The sequence below is a fragment of the Aureobasidium pullulans genome (genome assembly GCF_000721785.1).
Source record: "Aureobasidium pullulans EXF-150 unplaced genomic scaffold scaffold_20, whole genome shotgun sequence".
Classification (NCBI taxonomy): Eukaryota; Fungi; Ascomycota; class Dothideomycetes; order Dothideales; family Saccotheciaceae; genus Aureobasidium; species Aureobasidium pullulans.
In genome coordinates, this window is record NW_021941040.1 from 149,508 (window position 1) to 172,968 (window position 23,461).

At 51.3% G+C, this 23,461-nt stretch overlaps 9 protein-coding genes across 9 annotated transcripts; 5 read left to right on the forward strand and 4 right to left on the reverse strand.

The window, feature by feature from the left end:
• Positions 1-100: 100 nt before the first annotated feature.
• On the forward strand, positions 101-1,022 carry M438DRAFT_97592 (uncharacterized protein). The gene is made up of 2 exons (XM_029910447.1): positions 101-322; positions 379-1,022. Exons 1-2 carry the CDS (start codon positions 254-256, stop codon positions 784-786), a joined length of 477 nt encoding a protein of 158 aa, XP_029757328.1. The 5' UTR covers positions 101-253; the 3' UTR covers positions 787-1,022.
• A 4,368-nt stretch (positions 1,023-5,390) lies between these two features.
• On the reverse strand, positions 5,391-5,922 carry M438DRAFT_97614 (uncharacterized protein). Its single transcript, XM_029910448.1, has one exon. The coding sequence runs from the start codon at positions 5,691-5,693 to the stop codon at positions 5,427-5,429; it is 267 nt and encodes an 88-aa protein (XP_029757329.1). The 5' UTR covers positions 5,694-5,922; the 3' UTR covers positions 5,391-5,426.
• An 892-nt stretch (positions 5,923-6,814) lies between these two features.
• Positions 6,815-11,029, reverse strand: M438DRAFT_280039 (TPR-like protein; the record flags this gene model as incomplete). The annotated part of the gene is made up of 1 exon (XM_029901137.1): positions 6,815-11,029. The coding sequence occupies one exon, from the start codon at positions 11,027-11,029 to the stop codon at positions 6,815-6,817; it is 4,215 nt and encodes a 1,404-aa protein (XP_029757330.1).
• A 1,637-nt stretch (positions 11,030-12,666) lies between these two features.
• On the reverse strand, positions 12,667-13,687 carry M438DRAFT_348235 (uncharacterized protein). Its single transcript, XM_029906094.1, has 3 exons — positions 13,647-13,687; positions 13,103-13,582; positions 12,667-13,047 (listed from the first exon to the last, which is right to left on the reverse strand). Exons 1-3 carry the CDS (start codon positions 13,648-13,650, stop codon positions 13,034-13,036), a joined length of 498 nt encoding a protein of 165 aa, XP_029757331.1. The 5' UTR covers positions 13,651-13,687; the 3' UTR covers positions 12,667-13,033.
• A 460-nt stretch (positions 13,688-14,147) lies between these two features.
• Positions 14,148-15,362, forward strand: M438DRAFT_280087 (translocation protein; the record flags this gene model as incomplete). Its single annotated transcript, XM_029901140.1, has 2 exons — positions 14,148-14,484; positions 14,539-15,362. The coding sequence occupies 2 exons, from the start codon at positions 14,148-14,150 to the stop codon at positions 15,360-15,362; spliced, it is 1,161 nt and encodes a 386-aa protein (XP_029757332.1).
• A 587-nt stretch (positions 15,363-15,949) lies between these two features.
• On the forward strand, positions 15,950-16,381 carry M438DRAFT_338243 (mitosis protein dim1; the record flags this gene model as incomplete). Its single annotated transcript, XM_029904097.1, has 1 exon — positions 15,950-16,381. One exon carries the CDS (start codon positions 15,950-15,952, stop codon positions 16,379-16,381), a length of 432 nt encoding a protein of 143 aa, XP_029757333.1.
• Positions 16,382-16,936: 555 nt separating this feature from the next.
• Positions 16,937-18,454, reverse strand: M438DRAFT_280135 (TMS membrane protein/tumor differentially expressed protein; the record flags this gene model as incomplete). Its single annotated transcript, XM_029901146.1, has 2 exons — positions 16,937-18,346; positions 18,404-18,454. 2 exons carry the CDS (start codon positions 18,452-18,454, stop codon positions 16,937-16,939), a joined length of 1,461 nt encoding a protein of 486 aa, XP_029757334.1.
• Positions 18,455-18,915: 461 nt separating this feature from the next.
• On the forward strand, positions 18,916-21,003 carry M438DRAFT_348240 (putative MFS transporter). The gene is made up of 7 exons (XM_029906095.1): positions 18,916-19,000; positions 19,070-19,079; positions 19,130-19,201; positions 19,254-19,818; positions 20,021-20,114; positions 20,166-20,181; positions 20,235-21,003. The coding sequence occupies exons 1-7, from the start codon at positions 18,921-18,923 to the stop codon at positions 20,835-20,837; spliced, it is 1,440 nt and encodes a 479-aa protein (XP_029757335.1). The 5' UTR covers positions 18,916-18,920; the 3' UTR covers positions 20,838-21,003.
• Positions 20,969-23,096, forward strand: M438DRAFT_97922 (uncharacterized protein). Its single transcript, XM_029910449.1, has 3 exons — positions 20,969-21,317; positions 21,531-22,290; positions 22,369-23,096. Exons 1-3 carry the CDS (start codon positions 21,296-21,298, stop codon positions 23,024-23,026), a joined length of 1,440 nt encoding a protein of 479 aa, XP_029757336.1. The 5' UTR covers positions 20,969-21,295; the 3' UTR covers positions 23,027-23,096.
• Positions 23,097-23,461: the final 365 nt, after the last annotated feature.

Here is a 23,461-nt window from a genome sequence, read left to right on the forward strand (position 1 = left end):
AAATTGTGCCTCTTTGCCTTTGCAAATATGCGCATCGTACGGCATCGCCGAGTAAAGCCCTGGAGCCTTTTGGCTGTGCACTTGCAGTCATAGACGACGCCTCAGACCCATGCCACACACTCCCGGAGCTTCCTCGACCGCGCCATGCCCAAGTCGGACTGCTATCCTTCGCCAAAGTTAACCCTTCGCGCGGCCCGTTCAGAGACTGTTACCCCCTTCACTTCTTCCCCTTGCGCAAGCGCACTGCTTCTGCATGGTGCTGTTGTGCCCGTTACAGCTGTCTACCAACTGTCACAACTTCCACCGTAATCTCACTGTTTATGTCTGCAACTGCTTACCGCAGCCTCTGTTGATATGTTTTTGTTTAATTTTATATAGGGAACCAACCCCCTGCACCCTTATGCAACTTTTGCTCGCGCCGGTGGAGATCGCGCAGATCTTCGCGCGTTAGCACTTTGTCAGTGCCTGCCAGCTGGAGCGGCTCCCTGCATGCCACTCCGAAAGCGCCAAAACTTGACTCTTTCCTCGAGATCTTTCGGCAATTCCTACACCCCCAATCGCTTACCGCGCCCACGCACATCAACCTCGTACCTCGATCAATATCAATATCAATACTCGTACCCTATGTTGATCACAAAATGTTGTCTAGGAATCCTGCAAGCGTGTCGTGCTGGACGACACATTCCAAGACGTCTCGTCCATGTAGATTCCTTCCAAGAAAGACATGTTTCAAAAGAAAAAATGGACATGGTATTTCTCGGACGTAGTCCACATCGCCGTGTTTGATCGGAACGACAAGGTTCATATTTGAAATACTTTCTTGGCTAGCGCGTCTCCTCGCAAGCAGCCCCTTCTCTACCAGTCCGCATCTGCCCACTTCTCCACACTATCCATCCTGCTCTAACCTCAAACATGTCTACCCTAAACTACTTTGGTGGTCATCTTTCGCGACTTGAAGCCAAAAGTGGGAAAGCTTGATCCCTACGCTACAATCCCGCTCCCAGTCTCTCCCAGCCGTACTCGTCCACGAGGCTCGGTTTTCACGGGTCTCGACATTGACCCTCTTTCAAGATCTTGCCCGGACTTCGCCTTGGATGCCGCAAGGAGGGTTCCCGCCGAGATGTTAGGAGTCTCAAGAAGTGAGACTGTCTGGAGACAAGTAGACATGTATCTCACTGAATCGCGCCCACGCAGAACACTCAACCACAACCTTCTAACCACACCGACCTCAGTCGCTAAAGCCCGCTGTCTTGGAGCGTAACCAGTACGCCGGAAATGCTTTGATGCGCTCATTATCATGCGGATAAGAATAGCTACACTACGTCGAGTCGCAGACTGCACTGCACGCACTGCACCGCATAGTTGCTTGAGCGTTCATGGCAATTTCCTCGAGTTTTACCGGAGTCTGCGTACGTGCTCTCAAGGCGCTTCGAAAGATGCCGGAGCCCTTTGGTTAGAGTAGTGCTGCAGTCTAGCCAGCATGACCAGACCGGCGCCAAGTATGCAGGATGCTGCATATCTGGGACCCACGAGCTACTCCTCATCCAGCGCAATTGACCTAACAGCCTTATGCATACATTCTCAAATTATCATGCAGTAGACCAAACACAGGCCATACCAACTGCTCACGGCTGCAAGGTAAGAATGCATTCCAGGTATCGCGACGGTTCTGCAAATAATCAGATCAGCATGTACAGTACTCGAGTATCGAGCATCGTCAACTGCCAGGTTGCGCAATATTAATGCCCGGCGTTGAGCGTGGCCTGGCTCAGACGTTGCCGGCCCGCTTCCAAGCCTTGATCTCCTCCTAGCCACCACTTATCGTGCCCTGGCTCACTCCCATACGACATCACGTTCAGACCGTTTTCCTTGCGATGATCATTCGTTCATTTGTCTGACAGTTGGCAGACATGAAGTCTTGATTGGGATCCGCCGTGCAAAATATCTTACGCCCGTAAAGACATGATCTAGTGCCACGTCCGTTGATTGGAAGTGACAAGTCTGAGCTGCGAATAAGTGACAATCCTGCTGTCTCGGACCAGGACCTGCGCTGCAGTCAGAAGCACATGGCATATGCCACGGCCGACGACAGGCTGCTGGAAATACTGACAACGGGTAGTTACCATCACATTCGCGCGGGACGCATGTCGACCTCACTCACGCATCCTTGCAGTTCCGTACATTTACTGCTTTAGGACACGTATATTGGCCTACTTCCTCTTCCTTGACTTCAGGTCCAAATAGGACACGGGATGTGGTGGAGTCGCACCCACCATCGCGCAGTTTTTTTAATATAAGATGCCGACCCATGATCTTGGACGTGGAATACAATCTGCATACGTGCGTAATGCCAGGATAGGTTGGAACATTCTATTATTTCCAACATGTCCGAGCATGCAGCGTGCATGCTGCGTGGGGCTGCAACTTGCACGAAGAACAGCCAAGCAGAAGGATTCGAAGATCCTTGATTCCTCGCAACACGATCTGAGCCGGAAACCCCTTTGCGAACAAGTGTGCGGTAGTTGCGCCATAGCTGCAACAGATTGGGCATCCTAGTACACCTCTATGCTGTTGCTTTCCAGCAGATGGTGTGTGGCGTGTTGAGTTCTACTTCCAGTCGGCGGCATTTTTGCCACATGCACTTGCAAGCTGCGAACATGCTGCTTTTAATCTACAATGAGGCTGATTGGTGATGTGCCTTGCGTTTTCTGTCAGCCCCATGGCTCATCCCATGTCACCCACGGAGAGGTCGTGGGGATGCCCGTTGGAGTGGGCAACGGTCTACCGCATCAAAGATAAGGTAGGCCGTTCCCTCCCGCCCGGCGTACGTGCAACGGCAAGAAAACTTCTTGACAGCCTTTACAATCTTTGGTGTCTATCGTTCTAACATCACATCACACAACATCTCATGAGGATATGACACTCCACTATCTACACCGATTTGCAGATTTTGTTGCGCCCATGGTTTCCCAGTGATTTAGTCGCATGCAGGAAACACAAATCATTCGAGGACCGTGCCTGCACTGTGAGCAAACGCGGACTGTGCTGACGATCCCTGCCCTCTACTCGCCTCTCTCCACACAAGGAAAGAGCAAGTGTGCTGTGCTTTGTGATTCTTCTCTCCATGCAGCCCTAGAACCCATGAGATCGGTGCAATCATCTCTATTTTACTTTCATCATGCATCGATGGCGAACGACTTTCTCAACATTGTATTGGTTCTTCGTCGTCACCTGTGATCACTAGGCTTTGTGATGAGCTCGACCGGCGCGCGGCATGAGAGACCGCATCATATTGTCGTGAATACGTTGCCCGAGCGTCACCGCTTTTTACTCGACTGAACAGGTTCACGCTCGTCGTCTGAATGGAGTGGTCAGGATCTACAAACCCGAGTCATGCTCCAAGTTTGTGATTAGAAAACTCTAGGCGTAAAGATGGACAAATATGGGTTCCAGAAGGACAAGGCGGAAAATCACGCCTAGTCATTATCAGGACGATGCATGATTGAATCAGCAAGTCGCTGCTGCATGTCTTGATAAAAAATTACACATAGGCGCGACTCGTTGGGGTAACGACCCTGCCCGTATAATAAATGCGGCTCTCGGCTTCCATCTCTTGCAGATTTTTCAACCAGGTACAAGGTACTATAGTACAAACGACCATTGTGCATCCGAGACACATCATCTTTGATCTATCCATTCCGCCAAAGCGCATGCACCTCGAAGACAGACAACCAAAAGTACAAAGTTCGCTATCTAATGCACGCGCGGCATTCTCAAACACACTACTGCATACCGTAGTGTGCTCAGCTTCAATGGCTGCCTGACAGTTGATACTCAATTTAGTAACCAAACCCGAATGCTGCGATGATGATGAAAGCTGGCAGGTGCTAGGAGAATAATTTTAGATACTTGCGGCCGAAGCTCTATCTGGCAGCTACAGTATTCACAAGACGCGACGGAGTGTCAAAATCCATCTCAGGGCTCAACTAAGCGGCAAGATCTGATCGGAGAAAAACGACCATGCAGGATGAGATACTTCTGTCTACTTCGTTCTCCAGGTCGCCACATCTTTTGTCACTTTTTTTGTGACTCGGCCCAGGGTTCAGCTCACGTCTGTTCTCAATGTGACTGAGTACGTGCTTGGGGTCGATTCGCGTGCCATGGGACAAACCTAGCTTGAACAGATCACTGTGACGCCGGACAGAACTCGCTTCTCAATACATCGGGATCGAGGAACAGGGCAAGGTACGAAGGTACACTGTTTCGTACCCTTTGGCGTTGCACCAGAGCACATGTCTTGTCAATGGCACGTGGAACGTCACTCTGTAAGCATCCAACCGCGAATCAGACGTCAACTCCATATTTGAATACCGAGTTTCAGATATGATCTCTAAAGACCTGTGGAGTCTGGAGACATCGGATACTTCGTCACTACACTCAAGTCACTAACCTACTAGCCGCCTTGACGATGTCGACACTGTAGCAACCCTGGCGACGCCTGGAAGCTCACAAGGAAACCAGGTGACCGCATTCTGCGAAAGCTGCTTCTGTTGCACATCATGGAGCGATTGACAGTATGACGCAAAGTTTTATCTGCCCTGATGTCGTTCATCGATATAGATCAGCACCCATCGACATCCATCGACATCCGGAGCAGATCTCTATATGAAGTCTGCAGTCCACATCACGACCGTCTCCAGTATACGATCATCAAGTAAAGAACTACTGAAGACTGTCGAAGTCGGCGAGACAACACGACTGATCTGCAAACCATTGGCACACTCACCAGAACTCTCGCTCACTCACCCTCTCTCGCTCTATCCCACCGCGGACGATCTTCCGATACTACAGGCAAAGAAAAAAATACCTTGATGCGAATTAGCGATATCAATTGTTCTCTGAAACATTGATTCTTCAACTGTCCGGTCTAGACCCACGAGAATCAGAGTCATACCATCTACACGTATATGCCCTGACATTGTAAAACATGACCATAGTCTTTTTGGCTTTCGATATAGTAGAAACACATCACCATGCCGGCCACTCCCGCCGCAAGAGGTCCCCGGTTCTCGCTACCCTGGAATTTCCATAACCCCGATCGCTGGTACGGCGTAAAGAGCCTAAACACTTACCTGTCAAGGCTTCTCTACCACGTTTTTCCATCTCCTTAAAAGGTCTCAAATAGAAATCATTTGTGCAGGCTAAAAGTCTTCCCATTCGCTTAACTGACCATCTTCGCAAGAAAGAAGTATTTGGAAAAAAAAGTGCCATGGTGGCTTGGATCATCGAGGTAAGCCTCTCTCTCACCCATCTCTGGTGTGACGTCGTCAAAGTCCTCATTGTTGCTATGGAAAGAAATCTAGGAACAATATCATATGTATATCAAAATTGTCGATCTATCTAGAATCTATATCTAGGATCCCAAACTACCGTTTCCTCGCAACATGTCCTCGAAAACAGTACAAGATCTGCAGTGACCCCAATTGATCCAGGTCATCCATCCTCACCTTGCAACTCGTGACGAATGGAAAAAAAAGAGACAAAAAATCCGATCGCCGAGGGAAAAAATCGATATGTAGTCGTTTGACGTTGCGGAAGTCTAATATAGAGTTATGTCGAAACGTCTTTTTCGTTAGGAGTAGAGGTTGTGTTTGCGAGAGGCGATGGGAAGAACAGAGACATGGCGGAAACATCCAAACTGCTTATCGAAGGTAGGGTTACGGCTTGACACCGGTGCTCGGTGATCCAAGATTTGATGTGTGTGAAAGGAGGCTTGGGGATGGTAAAAAAGTGGTATGCTGAGACAAATGTAACCTGAGGCTTTCCTTGCTTGGCAAGGAAATCGTTGTGACCGTTGGAACGATACTCGCCACACGATTTGATCTTTTGGGGTGCGAGTATGCGAGATGGTTTTGATCAGCGCAGAGACAGGGTCATTCGTGTTGCGAAGGGAAGATCTTGAGGAATTTGGAAATAACTTCTCTCCGTACTACGTACTCGAGGTACGGCTGGTTGACAGGGTAATAGAAAATGGTGTATCCTGCAAAGGGAATCACACATCTATGCGATGTACGACGAACGGAAGAGCAGTCCTACGTACGAGATTGCCCTTGGAAACCTTAGTGTAAGTATGAAGCATGGATTAGAAAAGCATGCATGAGGAGAATTTGGAAACAACATCGAGGGAGTAGAACCTTGAGAGAACATCCTGTGACTACTGAATATGCTCTGCGTAAAGTACACACGAAGCACCGTTGAACGGGGATAGATGGCTCGCTCTTCGGAGCGACACTCCCAGATGATACTTTGAAGTCGTGTCGACGACTCTGGTGGTCGAAAGTAAAGCATCACACGGCTTTGAAGACATCCGTTGTTGGTCTTGACGACGGTGAACCCAGGAGTCTTGCTCCTGATGGATGACAGATTACTTTCGGAGAGTGACTACGTTGTGACAATGGATGGTCCTCAGCAAATTATTGGCGAAATGGACGATGGATGTGAGGTTGTTGGAGTTGAGGACCCCACAAGTCAGATAGGATACTTCGGCGGTAGGCGCGACTGGTTATCCGTTGTTCCAGATCCACGTGCTTCAGAGCAGACCACTTCTGAGAAAGAGCTATCGTGGCTCGGAGATTCAAAAATTCGAACATCGTGTGAGTTGCAAAGGAAAGGGGAATTGAATGCGTGCTTATGAGGAAGTAACCGCTAAGTCATAATGCAAATGTGTCTTCAGGACCTATGCAACGCCGACGCTCCCAAAAACGAGAGAGAACCACGAACTAAATAGACAAGAACAAGGAAGTAGCAATCTCAATCAAACTTCTTGTATCCTATGACCGCCACGAGGAACATCTTTCAGCCAGATGTCGCCACCTTCACCAGCAACCCAACGTCTCCACGCTTCATCATACGCATCCTCAAGGTCGCGAGTCCATCGCGCAGTGTCGAACAAAGCGGAAGTCCATCTTGACTCGGTCAAGATCTTCCGGAGCTCGACTAGTCTTCCTCCACCCTTGCCTACATCAGGTCCTGACTTCGGATAAATGAGTCCTTTGCCCAGCCGAATAGCTACCTCTTCATATTCCGTGTCGGATGATGCGATCAAGTCTCTTTCGGCAGCCTCACGGACGTCGACTGGTGACTTGGGCAGAGCGCCTTTCAGAATCGAGGCTGCCATGCGACTGCACATCTTGTACTCATAGCGTGGCAATGTGAGTAGAGGCGTGCCACTCCAGAGACAATCGGCGGCCGTGGTGTGCGCATTGCACTCGGGAGTGTCCAAGAAGAGGTCGCAAACTCGAGCACGGCTGATGTGTAGATGCTTGGGCGCCACATCAGTGAATACAAGACGAGCGGCCACATTGGGTCCAGCCCATGCCTCAGCAGTGCGCTTGAGGTGCATCTCGCCCACGTCTGGGAATCGCAGAAGCCATAAGATGCTGTTTGGGACTTGAGCCAGTATACGAAGCCAGGTACGGAACGTGGTAGGCTCGATTTTGTAAAGCTGATTGAAGTTTCCAAAGATGACAACATCGTCAGCAAGGGCTGGAAATATTTCTTTTCTCATCTTCCATCGTTGTATTTGCTGATCTTCCCACGTCAACCTGCATTCTCCAGAATCTGGTGCACTTTGTCGATGGTCGCAACAGAAGAACGTATCCCGGCAGTACACGAGGTTTTCTCCGTATACCCAGTCACCCTCTTCGCTTTCTGCTTCGTGGATCACTCGGTCTTGAACATCAAGATTTCGTCGCCATGGTCGAAGAGCAGAAGGTGGTACGGCAGTATCGTCGGCAAGAAGATAGTCGCACCATTCAGCTCCCAAGGTACCAGCGAATCCCATGAAAGCCATTTGGATTGGGGCCGGGCGCGCAGCGAATACCTCGTTACGGGCACCTCTTGTGTATCCATTGAGGTTAACAAGGATATGAATCCCATCCGATACAATCTGGTTGATGAGGCGCTCAGTTGTCCAACTGCTCACATCATGGAAATTCGGCGACTCCTCTTCAATCTTTCGCCGGTAGGGTGAATTGTCTGAGGCAGTGGTGGCATAGCAGAAAGCCTCGACTCGTCGCTGATCGTGCAAGCCAAAGATTGATTGCATGAGATGAGCCAATGGATGGTTGTTGAAATCTGATGAAACGTAGCCAACCTTGAGCTCTGGGGACGGAGGGGATGGCGGAGGATATACGTTAGCGGGCAGCCAAGGCATGCGCAATGTCAAAGTCGAAATGCGATAACCATTACGTTCTGAGATGAGGCGGACCTGCTTTGCGGACACTGGGCAAGTAAAGGTGTGGAAGGGCAAAACTGTAGGTGCGTTTGGGACATTGAGGGCCGTGGGAAGCCGAGGCCTCAGATAACTTGACCTTGTACCCTTTTTCCGCACATACTTGTCTTGGTACCAGTGCCAGCTGATGCGTCTCGTTAGACGTTCAATGAGCTTGATGCAACGCGCGCCTTCCCATTTCTGGCCAGACCAGCTTGCGATCATCTGTCGAAGACGTCGTTCATCGTTCGCAAATCCCTGCGTGTCATTGTCGAAATCTCTGGTTTGCTGAATCAGAGAGTCGATGATGGCCGGCGTTAATGTTCCACGGCCCCAGCCCTCTCCTTCTGTAAGCTGTTTCTCAACAATATGAACGACGCGGTTGATCCAGCCAGTACTTGAAGGTGTAGAAAGTGCTGCGCTCAGCAACATGCCGTTTTGATCCACGTGCCAGCGGTCGCGCTTTCCACCATCTGTGGCAATGCCTCCTCTTGCTTGCCATGAGCAGACCGAATTGAGTGCATTCGCCAGACCGCATACGGCTTCAGCAAAGTCAGGGTTCACGTCGACGGCTCGCTTGTAGTATTCGATCGCTTCGGCAATCTTGCCCTTATCTTTGACGGCATTTGCAAGATTTGCTAAAGCGATATCGAATTTACCGTCACATTGGATAGCCCTTCTATACATCTCGATGGCTGCATCAAGTTGACCGATGTCCTTCAGAAGGCTGCCAAGATTTGTATACAGGTGAGCATGTCTGGAGTCGAGCATAAGACCGTAGTTGTAGTATGCGAGAGCGAGTGCTATGCCGCTTCCAGGATGCACACCGGGAATGTCCTGTTTGAAAACGGGAGAACTGACAAAAGCCATTGCTGGTTGGACGGACTGCTGAACGCTAGCCAGGAGGATGCCCACGTTGTTAGCGGTAGACGGGCTGGGCTGCAATGACAGCGAAAGGTAGTAGAGCGCGAGAATTTCCCTCACGCCAGACACCATTGGTTTTCCACCAGCGCCTTGGACGTTTTTGCCCATACCATCTTGAAAGATCTTGGCAAGTGATAGAAGGGAGTTGCTCGCTATCGCGACTGCGGCGCTCTTAGCAGGGCTTGAAGGTGAAGCGGGTATGTATCGCAGACCAGCCAGTTCTCCATGATCTGGGAAGCACAAACGAGCTGTATTCGCAGCCTGCTCGGGATACAAGAGTACAGGCTCGACGTTTTCGACACTTGGACGACCAGATACAGAGATAACGGAGAGGACATGAGTAACAAGCTGAGCGATGCCCGAGAAGGAACGACCGGTTGCGACCAGCACCGCATCTTCGAAAGCTTTGGCTGCACCGTTGTTGTCGCCCAATGTGTATAGCATGTTGCCCTTCGCATGAACTAATGCAAGCATGCGTCCGTTGTCAGCTCCAGGGATAGAGTATCCGCTTGAACCGAAGCCAGGCTCCTTGGGACTTGAAGGTTCACGTAGAAACTCGCCGTCTGCTTCAAAATCGTAAATCGGAGGATCGGATTTGTCGGAAACACAGGACGAACGACTGTCATTAGAGGACAACTCACTGTGGTGATCAGAAGCCTTTTGTGGCTCACGAGATCTGGAGTTCCGTAATGATCTTTCGACAAATTCAATGACTTTGATGGCTTCTTTTCCTCGCGAGGTGCTGCAAAGTAGACCTACTAGATGTTCAACTGCCTCAAAGTAGTTGGGTGCAAATTTAACAACCTTCATCCAATACTCCTCAGCCTCATTCTTGCGTTCCAGAGCTACCAGTGTTGCAGCTAGATTCGACATTGCCTCGATATGCCGTGACTCAAGACACAGGACTTTGAGATAAAAGTCCTCGGCTTTCTGATAACACCCAAGGCCGTACGCGATACATCCGGCAAGATGTATACCGTCAGCCCATTGCCAGGAAGTCTCGTTGCAAAATTTTGTAATCAAAGTCAAGGCACTGGCAGCTCGGGTCGGCGGTGAAACATCAGGCGACAGAGGTGTAGCTATGGGTGGAACCATGGCTCCGGGAGAAGGCAAAGGCGTTGAAGAATGCATGGCGTATGGGCTTGGGCCGTATGGGTAAGTGTTTCCATATGGCGACGAGATAGAATTCTTTCGTATCGAATGAGAGCTTGTCGAATCGGCAGAAGGGATCGAGGAAAGAGCCCCAGAAAACTTTGGAGGCTTCGGGTAAAACTTTGGACCAGGAGAAGAGGCCTGGTACGGTGATGAGGGCTGTCGACTAGACTTGCGCACTTGCTGAATATACACCAATAGTTCGCGGTAGGTTTGAAGTGCCCAGTTGTATGCCTGCTCACGCTGTTGAGCGTTTGCGGGGGAAGGACCAAAGTTGGGGGTGAAGTCGGGGGTATAAGGCATACTGTGCACACCAGAAAACGAGGGGTACACGGTTGGCAAACTACTATCGTATGAAGGCCATACATGTGAGGACGCAGGATACGTAAGAACTGGCCCGGGAGCGTTCCAAGGATTCACAAAATCATGCGCTGGGTACTGGCTGTTATGTTGTGGGTAGAAACGCGGATCTCTGACGGCGGCAGGGCGATATGGAACATAAGTGCCATCATTCCAATAAGGGCCGTAAAGGCCACGACCGTCAATACCTGACGCCGTTGGACCTAGATGCTGGAACGGCGGCTGCATGACACTTGGTATAGACTGACCATAGAAAGGATGTGGAGGCGGATTCATGTATCGTGATGGCGGAATGGCTTGCTGGTTGAGCACAGAGTCCATGTGCATCATCTGAGGCACCTGACCGTAATTATGGGTGCTATCGTGCCGGTGAAGAAGCATGTGCTTTGTCGGTTGTAGCCCAAGACTGCTGCTTTCGTATGCACCGTTGAGGGTTCCATTGGGTGTCTTCCTCCGCAACATGTTTTCGGACGACACTGGTCGTGGTGTCGAGCCATCGTACGGACTTCTGAGGGGCTGTGCGAACTGGGCGCTGCGGGAACGAGATGAGAAGTAGTCGTCGTGATATTGCTGGGAGTGGTGATCATAGGATGAGGTCCGAGGGAGTCGAGAACGCGGCGACATGGCTATGTCCATGTTAGGCGTGAATGACAAGGTCGTTGGGATATCTAAAAGCACAGTGTGCCTCGAGAGGCTTTCACCGAAGTGCACCTGTGCCTATGCCTTTGCGAAATGTATTCGAGATAAGGCACGACATTGCCATTCATGTACACGGGCAGAGAGAGGCTTCGGACCAACGTTCCAACAATAACTCTTGTAACAACGCGACGATTATGCTAGGCGGCACACGACATGTAGACGTCGAAACAGCGATCCGGGGGAGCGGAGGGCGAGAGATGGCGTGGGTTATACCGTCGACGCAAGGGCTGATGAATTGTGGTCCCAACACTGACTCGGAGCTGACAGACCGGATTCAAGGGTTCCAGGGAGGAGGAAAAGAGAACGAAGCCTAGATGAGGACAACTGCAGGTTATGTATGCGCGATACCGACGGGGACCCTCTAATGGAGACGTGTGACTGGATCCGGGAAGGAGTGCAGATATGTCACGCAAGATAAAGATGGACGGGGTGCTTCGGAACCAAAGGATGAGGAATGGCTGCTGCCCGCCGCCTGTCGATGCAGCCAGGTATCTGCAGCGCTTGGGGAAAAGGAGAGGAGCAAGAAAAGGCGCTTTTCAACGGGCCAACAATCTTTCCTTATAAACAAACGAGCGAAGGAAGCAACGCGATGGGGCGTGCTCGGCAGGGAGCGGGCATGTGCAATTCATAGATACGACTGCAGTGGAGTCTTTGTATGGAGAGAGGCACGAATCAGAGCCCCAGGGCTTGGGATCGGCGTGGGATGCGCCAACCAAACGGCCCGTGTGGCACTCACATTCTCATTCAATCGAGGCTCCCCCGAGCGCCTGTCCAAAGCTACTAGCTGAACAAGTCGAACATCCTGTCGACCGGACGTGTTTCGTTTCAAAGCGCTGCTTACCGGTGAGCTGGCCTGTTTCAAAGCGCAGTTTCTCGTCCTGTCAGCGTCAGAGGAACTGGTCTGGTGGGATTAGTTTGGTCTGCTTTGTTAAACTGAGGTTGATAGACGAGACTAGAGCCTTTGTGGCTTGCATGATCACGCATGATCCCTGGCGCTGGTGCTTGGTGGAATTCGCGTCGTGCAGACGGGTCATACCAACGCTGTAGCCATGCTTTCTTTGGGCCGCGTGTTGATACTCGATCCTGAAGCGACTGGCGATCCGACGACTGCCTCTTCAGCACGACAGCCGCCATGCGGGATACAGGGAAATGATCAAGACACAAGAAGGAGCCGAGTTGCACGCAGCCACAAAACTGTAGACGAATGAGGCGCAGAGTGCAGGCAACAGTATTATCATGTATTGCAGATCACTGCATGTGTGATTGAGAGTAGCATGACCGCAGATTTGATTGAGCTATGCTAAAAGGTGTACGAAACGAAGAGATATTGACCTTAAACATGGACCAGTATGCCCACGCTCCGAAGAGGAGACATCCCGGTGAGTAGTAGGACAAGATACATCTTGTTTGCACCAAAATAGGGCTAAACCACGGCAAATATGGGTAGAGTCCAGAGTGTTGGCAAACTGAGTGTTGGAGGAAGATGAGGAGAGAAAGAAAAGGGAAGCAAGCACAGCATGAGGCACCATGGGAGAAAGTAGAAAAATCGTTGGGGGTATCACTGAAGAAAGCGCAAAACTTTTGAGCGCGTAAAGGGTTCCGTTAGAGTGCTACATAGTAGACAGTTTACTCCTCAGGGACTGCGAGATATTGTTAGCAAAAGTCCAAAGCAAGAAAGAAGGGCGCAAAACTCACTCTCGATCTCGCCAGACTCGATGTCGTCGGAGACGTCCTTGGGGCTGCGGCCATCAACCTGGCAACCAGTGGAGAAGGCGGTACCGAGGATCTCCTTGACGGTACCCTTGAGGTCCTTGGCCATGGACTTGAAGCGCATGGTGCGGGCGATGTTGATGATCTCATCAAGAGGGACCGACTTGGTGTGCTTGATGTTCTTCTCCTTCTTGCGGTCACGAGGAGGCTCCTTGAGGGCCTTGATGACGAGCGAAGAGGCGGAGGGGACGACCGAGACGGCGGCTTGACGGTTTTGGATGGTGAGCTTCACGGTGACGCGAAGACCCTTCCAGTCGCCGGTGGCCTTGGCGATATCTTCACCGACCTTCTTGGGCGAGAGACCGAGGGGACCAATCTTGGGGGCAAGGGCGGATGAAGCACCGACTTCACCACCGGTGGCCCTAAGGTGGATCACCTTGATCTCGTTGGGGTCCATCTTGGGAGCTACAGGGAATTTTACATCAGCCAGGCGCTTCGCAAGCTGCCAGATCAAAAGGACGATACTTACGCATGGCTAGTACGTAAGGTAGTCGGTCTCTTTTGGGAAAATTGAAGGGGGCCCGAAGGTATGATTGTCGTCGTCGTTGTTGATCGTCGCAAAGAGAGAAAGGGAAGGGAAGAGAGCGTTTGATGGTGGAAGAAAATGCAGAGGTGCGCCAAGCGAATGATTGTGTGCGGCTACAGCCGAGAAGGGAAGTCGAGTGCATGGACCACCTAAGTGAAGCAAGCTGCGGAAGGAGCGTCTCGCGTCTCAGATGTCGCTGATGACACGGAGCCAGAGAGGACAACGGCCGACTTTCTGTACTCGAGGAACTGACTCAACTTTTGCTCCTTCCCCCACGCCGACCCTCTTACACACCAGTGAACAGTGCTAGATATTAGTGACTCCCACTGCCATCTCACTCCACATCTCACCATGTCGACACCACCTCAATCACCGCAGCCGCCGCAGCAGCAGGAAGGCCAACAACTACAACCCGGCCAGCCTGGCCAACCACAAATCAACTTGATGCCCGCAGGACTTCAGCCTGGCCAGCAACCTACCCCCGAGCAGATCCAGGCCATGCAGCGTCAACTCGCTATTGAGGCGCAAAAGGCTGGCATGACGGTGCCGCAATACGTCGAACAACTCAAGGCCCAAGCCATGCGCCAACACCAGATGCAGCAGCAGATGCGTGCACAACAAATGCAACAACAGCAAATGCAGCAGCAACAACAGCAGCAACAGCCCATCACTCCTGGTCCTCCCAAGCCCGAGGCCATTGCCGTAGCCACATTCCTCCAGAGCCAGGACCTCAAAGTACGCACTTGTGTCTTCCAGGAGAAGCGCAAGGATATGTTCAAAGGTAGGCTCAGAGCTTCTCTAGTTGTTCTGTATCAAGTCTGACACCATCTTCCAGTCAAGCGTGCGATTCGCGCCCTCGAGTCAGCCGCCTACGAAAAGGCTCGCGCAAAGAACCCTCTGCTACCTCCCGTCACCGATCGCGCCAGCGCCGAGAACACATTCAAACTGCTCCCGCTCTCCCTTCTCGCCCTTCGCGTCTCCAAAATCGAAGCACCCGCTGAACAGCAAAAGAAGAAGAGAGTCAAGGGTCTCTGGAACGTCAAGGTTGAGCAGCAGCAAGAGGCTCGCGACGAATTCCACTACGTCTGGCTGTACGAGGGCCCACAATGGAAGACGAAGCTTTATGCTGGTGGAGCTCTGGCGCTTATTCTCGCCATTGTCTTCTTCCCAGTCTGGCCCTACAAGATGCGCATTGGCGTCTGGTACCTCTCGATGGCATGTTTGGGCCTGCTGGGTCTCTTCTTCGCCATGGCCATTTTCAGATTGATTCTGTTCCTCGTCACCATGTTTACTGTTCCTCCTGGTCTCTGGCTCTACCCCAACCTCTTCGAGGATGTCGGCTTCTTCGACTCTTTCCGCCCAGTGTGGGGATGGCAGGAAACTGCAGATGACAAGAAGTTGAAGAAGGATCAAAAGAAGGCAAAGAGAGAGGCCAAGCGTCTGGCAAAGAGCGGCGGTGAGAAGCTTGCAGAGATGGGAGAGAGGGTTCAAGAGATCCTGGACGATGGACACGGACACGACGGACATGTGCACAAGGAGGACATCTCGGCACCCATCATGCAGCCCACTGCTGAGGGCACTTCGGGAGCGCAGACCTCAGAGGGACAGGCCAGGCAGCGTATCATGGCAGCCAGTGTCGAGGAGGGTGATGACGAGTAGTGCCGTGCACCTTCAAATTCTAGATGCGCTGTGGCTTGAAGACATGAAAAGCAGTTTATATTTCTAGTGTACAATACCATTGCACTTAACTTATGACTTTGTTGATCATTCCCCTATTCCATCCATTGTGCCAGCTTCCGGGCGAACTATTGCATTATCATTATTATTTGAGTGAAGGACCTTGGTGGTTGGGTTGGGCATCCCCGCTTGGTATAGAAATCGTCATTCTGGATTCTTCCACGAAGCGTCTCTTCCTCCTCTACTCCAGGCAGCCATCCCAGCCCCGACTCATCCGAACACACAAACTTGCGACTCTCGAGCGGATCTTGTCACTTCAGTCGTGGCCTTCACTTAACAACACAACTTATACACAACAGCGCGCCCATCCTCACACGCACACGGATCAAAGCGACCTTCGCAAACGCCTCTCACACTCACACTCACGCATCCGTCGCTGTCGCCTAGACTCTCAACCTTCCCTCACCACACAATCTCCACACACACACACACACACACACACACACACACACACACACACACACACACACACACACACACACACACACACACACATCTCAACAACAACCATGGGTTCCGTCGTCCTCCCCCATCTCGCCAGCGGCTGGCACGTCGACCAAGCCATCATGTCAGAAGAAGACCGCCTAGTCGTGATCCGCTTCGGCCGCGACTGGGACAAAGACTGCATGCGCCAAGACGAAGTCCTGTACCGCATCGCCGACCGCGTCAAAAACTTCGCCGTCATCTACGTCTGCGACCTCGACCAAGTCCCCGATTTCAACCAAATGTACGAACTCTACGATCCCATGACCATCATGTTCTTCTTCCGCAACAAGCACATGATGTGTGATTTCGGAACGGGAAACAACAACAAATTGAATTGGGTGCTTGAGGATAAGCAGGAGTTGATTGATATCATCGAGACTATTTATAGGGGTGCGAAGAAGGGTAGAGGTTTGGTTGTTAGTCCTAAGGATTATTCGACTAGATATAGATATTAGGTGTGAGGGAGAGATAGGCCAGACTGTGATGGTACGGTCATGGCGACATCTCTTACTCTCGATCACCCTCAGGCTATCTATCACCTCGACGCCTCTCAGCATCAAGCTCAAATCTCGGAACTCATCAACAAGAACCAAACCCAAGAAGAGCAGTGGGGACACAAGCAATGCATGGAAAAGGCAACGATCCTCCTTCAGGCCACGACATTCGAAACCACAAAACACGATCAGCGTTCCACGAAAAGGCTCGAAGGGAACTCGATGACATGGTCACACAAACGAAAGGGCTTTTCTTCTTTCTTTTGTCTTTTCTCGGCTGGAATTTGAAGGAAGGCCGGCCACAAGGGAGCAATCCAAGTCATGATAACGAAACACAAAGCCAATCCCAAAGGATGCAGTAGTTGGAACACAACTGACGCGAGGCGAGGCAGATCAAATCAAGTATGTTAATTCTACAGTGGAAATTACAAAAATACGTAACACAGAACAAATTCTTGCATAAAAATAGCCAAGGGGGGTATCTTCTTCCAATCTTACTTGTACACACTCGATATTCTAATAATCAAAGCGTTCGGGGAGCACAACAGGCGCCACAAGTGTCCAACCAAACATGCCGTAGCACACCCATGAGCTGACAATCTTGACCCAAGAAGCCCAGTAAGTACGTCCCACAGGCACGAAATCGCCCTTCTCGATCAACGAATCGCCTCCGACGTTTTGGGTCAGCAGTGTTGCAACCCATGCTGTGGAAAGCAGGAAAATGATGTGGAAGAGTGTGTAGTTGTATTGGGTGGCGTTCTTCTCGTCGTCGCGAGGGTGAGCACCGGGGTACTCGTCATCATCATCGCTGTCGTCGTCGGATTCGTCGAGAGCTGAGGAGGGGAGAGAGCCAGAAGCCACAGCTGCACGAAGAGCTTCGGCGCGCATCTCGCGGCGAGATGAAGGCTGAGTTGCGACAAGACCGTGCTCGTGGTCGCCTTCGCCAACTTGGTGGTAGCCACCGGGCTTACCTGTGCCCATAGCCAGGCCATAAGTGGCAGCGCGAGTAGTAGTGTAGGCCACAGTCAAGAAGGTGAGGATTGCACCCATGATGACGGTAGTTCTGCGGGCACCACGAGCACGAACCAGAGGGTTGCACTGGTGGTCATCAGGCTCCATGGCGACAGCCGACAGAGTCAGGTAGGTGCAGTACACACAGACAAGGGCGGCTTGAGCCAGACCAGCGCGAGGGTTGGACTCCTGAATCATCGGGTGAACACTGATGACAGAGATGATCAACAGGCAGATCAAGTTGACGGTGATTGCAGCCTGGTTCATGGAGCATCCCGAGCCGGCGAAGAAGATGTACATGAGAATGGTCATGACGATAGATCCGAGGTACATGGTCAGGGTCGAGCCGATGAGAAGCGACTTCCAGAACTGAGAATCGGTAGTTTCAACCTTTTCCAGACAGTACTCGGCCCAACTATGCGCCAGGTCTACCAGAAGGACGAGTCCCAAGAGCAGGAACAGAACAGCTCCGACCAGAGCGACGTAATTGCCCCAGACAATGAAGAAGCCGTCAGGAATCAGGAAGGAGATGACAATGAGACCAATCCAGGCAATCAACTTGGGCCCCCAGAAACCATTTTGAACAGCCGATCTCTTGTCGCGGGTGTTTTTGACGCCAATAAGCAGCAGAGCCATGATGAAATGGAAGAAGCCGAGAGCAAAGTTGATACGGTGAACAGCAGTGAAGCCATAACAGGCCTTGCCGTTGCAGGAGATTGTGGCGAAATCGAGCAGAACGTGTTGGAGTTTCTTGACGGCCCAGTCGGTGAGCATGATCCAGGACAGCAACGAATTGAGCAAGAGGATGACGGCGTAGGCGATACGTGTAGCCATGCTATTGTTGCATTTTCCGGCAGCACTGCAGACGGCCGAGCATGTGGCAGCTCCACAGCAACTGGCGGCGAAGGTCATGAGCTGTATGGCGCGTTAGACATGAAGGGGGCGCGAACCCGTGATAGAAGGGCAACTCACCGACCCAACCGAGGGGATGGCCAACAGTGGCAGCGACAGAAGGGCTCCCATGGCAAGTGGTGTTGTATCAGAAAGTCGAGTACGGTACGGATACCAGTCGCAGGTTGGTGGTGTCGAAGGAAAGTGGGTCGCCTGGCTGCACGTTGTGCGGGAGTCCGGGGATCTTGGCTCGGAATCGATTGCCGACGGTGACGCGGAGGACGCGATAGCGACTGCCTTTCTAGGGAGCCCGTCATGATAGGCCGACCTGCCTTCGCTCCTGCCATCTCTGGAGCTGCCCGAATTGTGTGTGTCTTGTTGACCTGAAGGCGTGCTCGATCCTGTTATTCTTCCTTTCCTCTGTCTCCTGTTTAACACATCAATCTTCCGGCCATCAATCGACCATACTTGTCTCTCCGCGACCATACCCTACTCGACTCCATACCGAATCCCACTTTCGCTATCTCTCCTTAAGCCTCGACATATGCTTCAATAATACTATACCGTTTCTCTGCTATTATTCCAGTCGCCGTACGCCATGCAAGACCACGATGAGAGGGCGCATTACAAGTCGCGAATTATCTCCGTCATCGCTGCCACTGGCATAGCTCTCGCTTGGTATGTTTGCTGCTCCTTGATCTCCTATCTGCTTTCATACCCAATGTGACCTTATCTAACCCTTGGTAGTGGAACAAACGTTAGTACGCGACTCCGATTCTACTCTCCCCCTCCTGACCCGATTACCAGTACGCGTACTCAGCATGGGCTCCTCAATATGCCGAGCGCATGAAGCTATCTGCTACGCAAAGCAACCTTATCGTAAGCGACGACACCGGACAAGAATCGCAAGGGCTTAGCTGAGACACAACAGGGCAGCGCTGGTAACATTGGCATGTATGCCTCGGGGATTCCTTTTGGTATCTTGATCGACACAAAAGGTCCTCGATGGGCTATCCTTATTGGTGCCGTCTCCCTGGCCTGTGGCTATTTCCCACTTTACTCGGCCTACCAGAAGGGTGCTGGATCTATGAGCTTCTCGGCTTTGTGTTTCTTCGGCTTTTTGACTGGCATGGGAAGTTGCTGTGCTTTTGCTGGCTCCATCAAGGTGTCTGCAACAAATTGGCCGCATCACAGAGGAACGGCCACCGCCTTCCCTTTGAGTGGCTTCGGTCTCAGCGCCTTTGTCTTCACTCTAATTGGCAGCTTCGCTTTCCCTAACGACACTGGAGACTATTTACTGATGCTGGCTATCGGTACCTTTTGCATGGTCTTTGTTGGCAGTTTCTTCATGAAGTTGATGCCTCCTGCATCCCCATACCAAGCCGTACCTACTGAGGATGAAGGGCGGCCGGCACGTATCAGAAAGAACTCGCACGATCTTCAGTCGGCGAGTCACAGTAGAGATGGAAGTAGATCAAGTCTCCCTGGCGAACCCAGTAAGTCTCCCTATCTCTTGCGTTACATCAACACCCTATCCCTGCTTTACTCTTGCGTTCCAGTCGTGAGACGGCACCCAGCTCATCTCTTCAGGCACTCAAACTGCCCAACCAGATGAGACTACCTCCCTCGTCTCCCGTGCTGAGGAAACCCCTGTGGACGAGTCCCAGACAACCCAAATGCGTGGCTCACACAAGAAAGATATCACAGGATGGGCACTCGCAAAGAGCCCTGCGTTTTGGAACTTGTTTATTCTGCTTGGCTTATTATGTGGAGTTGGTCTGATGACCATCAAGTATGTTGCCCTCTTCCTTGACTTTACACGCCGTGACTGACCTTTCGTTAGCAACATTGGAAACAACGTGAGAGTGCATCCGACCATATTGGTTCAAAGAAGTACTAATCATTTCTGCAGGCCAAGACGCTCTGGCACCACTACGATGAAAATGCAAGTCATGACTTTATTCAATCTCGACAGTTGATGCATGTCGCTATTCTCTCCATTGGATCCTTCTTTGGCCGATTGTCGTCTGGTATCGGATCAGATTTCGTGGTCAAGCGTCTGCACTCATCCCGCTACTGGTCGCTTGTGGCCTCGTCACTCATCTTTACTCTCGCTCAGGTCTTTGGCCTCACGATTGAGAACCCGACTCACTTGTATCTGCTCTCCAGCGTTACAGGACTTGGCTACGGTGCGCTATTTGGTGTGTTCCCTGCGCTCGTTGCAGACGCGTTCGGTGCCGCAGGACTCGGTATCAACTGGGGAGCCATGACTATGTCGCCTGTCATCTCGGGCAACATTTTCAACACGGCATATGGTGCAATCTTGGACAGCCACTCAGGTTCAGCCGATGGACATCACCGCATTTGCAACGATGGCAAGGCTTGCTATTCTCAGGCATACACAATCACTCTTGTTGCCAGTATTCTAGGTATTGCTTGGAGTCTGTGGTGCGTTCGTCACGATACGGAAGAGAAGAAAGCACAAAGGAAGATGTACGAGGATCATCAACCTTGATAGTCTCTTTTCTGTTGGATTTTTTCGAACCTTTAACTATTTCATAGCGTCTTTCTACATTTAGGGTGGATCTTGATCTACAATAGATTTCTTTACTTTGGTGACATGAATGGCTTGCTGAACATTGTACTCTGTGGCTGTGCAAGTATGTGGCTGAGTAATGGGCATTGTTAGTTCTGAGTACAATCACATGGAACTTGCTCGAGTCGAGTGAGTTTGCCTCCCCCACATCCGAATCAAAGGCAGCTTTTGGCGCGTGCGGCTCGTAGCTTCCAAGCACATCTATGTAGCTGCCTACTTGCCTTGTAGACCTCTCTTGATCCCACTTTCTTCAAAAAGACGAAACCTGTGATTTTGTGCCATTTCTTGCTCGAAAAGCATCCTTTTGTGAAGTCTGCAATTTCTTAGGAAGGAGTCGAGTCGGTCGCTACTCGCCACATCAGCCGCACATCACCACCATGCCTGCACCGCTGGCAAAGGGTATGTGATTCTCTTTTTGTTCCCATCGGTCTTTCTTTCTCGTGTTTTGGTTTGACCGCGATAATGTTTCCATGTCCTGCTTCTTGTTCTCTTTCTTTCTCTGGTCCTTGGTCGTGTTCTCAGTACATCAGTGTCGCGATCACCCCATGCTTCTGTCAGCTGCGCGAAGAGCTTCATACATGTTCACGCGACAATTTCTGACATGACTTCTAGGGATTTTAATCTCCCTGTCTATACTCGCCGCCGTCGGAATAGCGGTGTACGAAAATCCTCAAGTCAAAGAATGGGTGGAAGATCAACGACGCAAGATAACGGAATTCCTCCGCACCTTTGGGGATTCACTTGATCCCCAGACCCGACGCGAGGCGGAAGCATTTGCCTATGAGGGACGCCTACCAAACCAAACTCGAGAAGAGGCTGCAGGAACAGCGAACGCCGTCGCCAGAGCCACTGGAAGAGAAACAACAGACGACTCGATCAGCAGACGAAACAGGACAAGTCATGGCCCGCAGAGCCCCGATGAAGCCGAGGAAAGAAGACGGCTGGGTAGAGAGTATTTGGCCAAGAGAAATCAAGAGATGCTGGACCTGAAAGAGAGACAGAAGATGAGGAGGAGCACATCGGACCTATCGGAGAAGACACCTCCTTCGCCAACCTTTGACCAACTGGTGAACGTCGACGGGTCGCTGAAGATGAACGAGAAGGACTCGCAAGACTCGCAACAGGAAGAGGAAGAGTTCAACGAGAAAACTCTCGACCTTCCGTCAGTGCCCACTGACGAGCCAAAATCTCTTCGAAGCATCCCCATCCAAGAGGCCGTCATGGAGACAGCCTTCAACACCGGCTCTCGCTACGCAAACCCCTTCGGCGACGAATTCGAACTCTCAGGCACATTAGACTCACGCTCACCGACACCGAAGCCTCCAGTACCACCCAAGATTGCCATCGAAGACACCAACAGCGTCCGTAAATTGTCTGTCACGCAGAAGGAGCCTTCGATACGACAGATTCCTGTCTCAGACCCGGAAGAGTCCGTTCCTGACAATCTCAGCTATGAAGAGCAGTTGGTCCGCGCCATGTCTATCAGCTTAGCAGAAAGCGAAGAGGCCGCTCGTCAAGCTCGCGCCCTAGAGCAAGAGCAGCGCGAGATGGACTTTGCCGCCGCCGTAGCTGCCAGTCTCGCCGATGTCGAGAAGATGAGGCAGAAGGAACAAGAGTCCGAACAACTCATCAACCTCACACCTGACCCACCGATCTCCGTGCCTACTTCCGAATTCGATGCCGACGAGCTGTACACCCTCTCGCCTAACCTAGCTACACGTCGTGCTGTCCCAGCACCCTTCCCCAGCCACATGGTTATCCCACCCTACGATCCCGTCCACGAAGCCGCCGAAGCCTCTGTCACCTCTCCTCAACAACACTCCCAAACACCTCTACCCCAACACACTCCCACCACCGCCACCTTCTCATCTCCCGAAATCGAACGCGACGCCATCTCCTTTTCCTCCGCCTCTTCCACAACCGACGACTTCGCCTCCGCCCCTGCTAGCGTCGCAGCCAGCGAAATGAGTCTGATCGACTTTTCCGAGGTCGAAAGTGTTGACAGCGGTGACGAGAGCGAGCCAGAAGGTGTCTTGACCCCCGGTAGCTGGACGGATGTCGGCAGTGATGTCGGTAGTGAAGATCAGGAGGACCACAGACTTGCTTGATATACCCACTGAACCTCCCTCTCTTCCCTACGATACTTCTTTCTCTCTTCCTCTACTTGGCTCGGTTCTTTTGGTTTCAGGATTATTCGGGGTTTGGTGGTTTTAGGTTCTTCTTACACTTATTGGGCTTTTTTACGTTCTTATTCACAATCGGAGCGGGTTATACACAAAAAATGAGTATCATGTTCTTCAAATCCTCCTACTTGAACTTTTCTAGGCTGATCGGATGGTTTTTTCTCCTTTTTTTCGTCATTGATTATCCATTTATTCTCCCTTTTGATCTTCCTTTTTTTTTTTTTCCGATCAGGGTTATACCATTTACATGGTATGAAACCATTGATATCGATATTGCGAGACCACGACAAGTGTTGATTCTCGGGCAACTGTACGATATAGATCTTAGTAATCCGAGCTAGCTACATCTGCAATATTAAG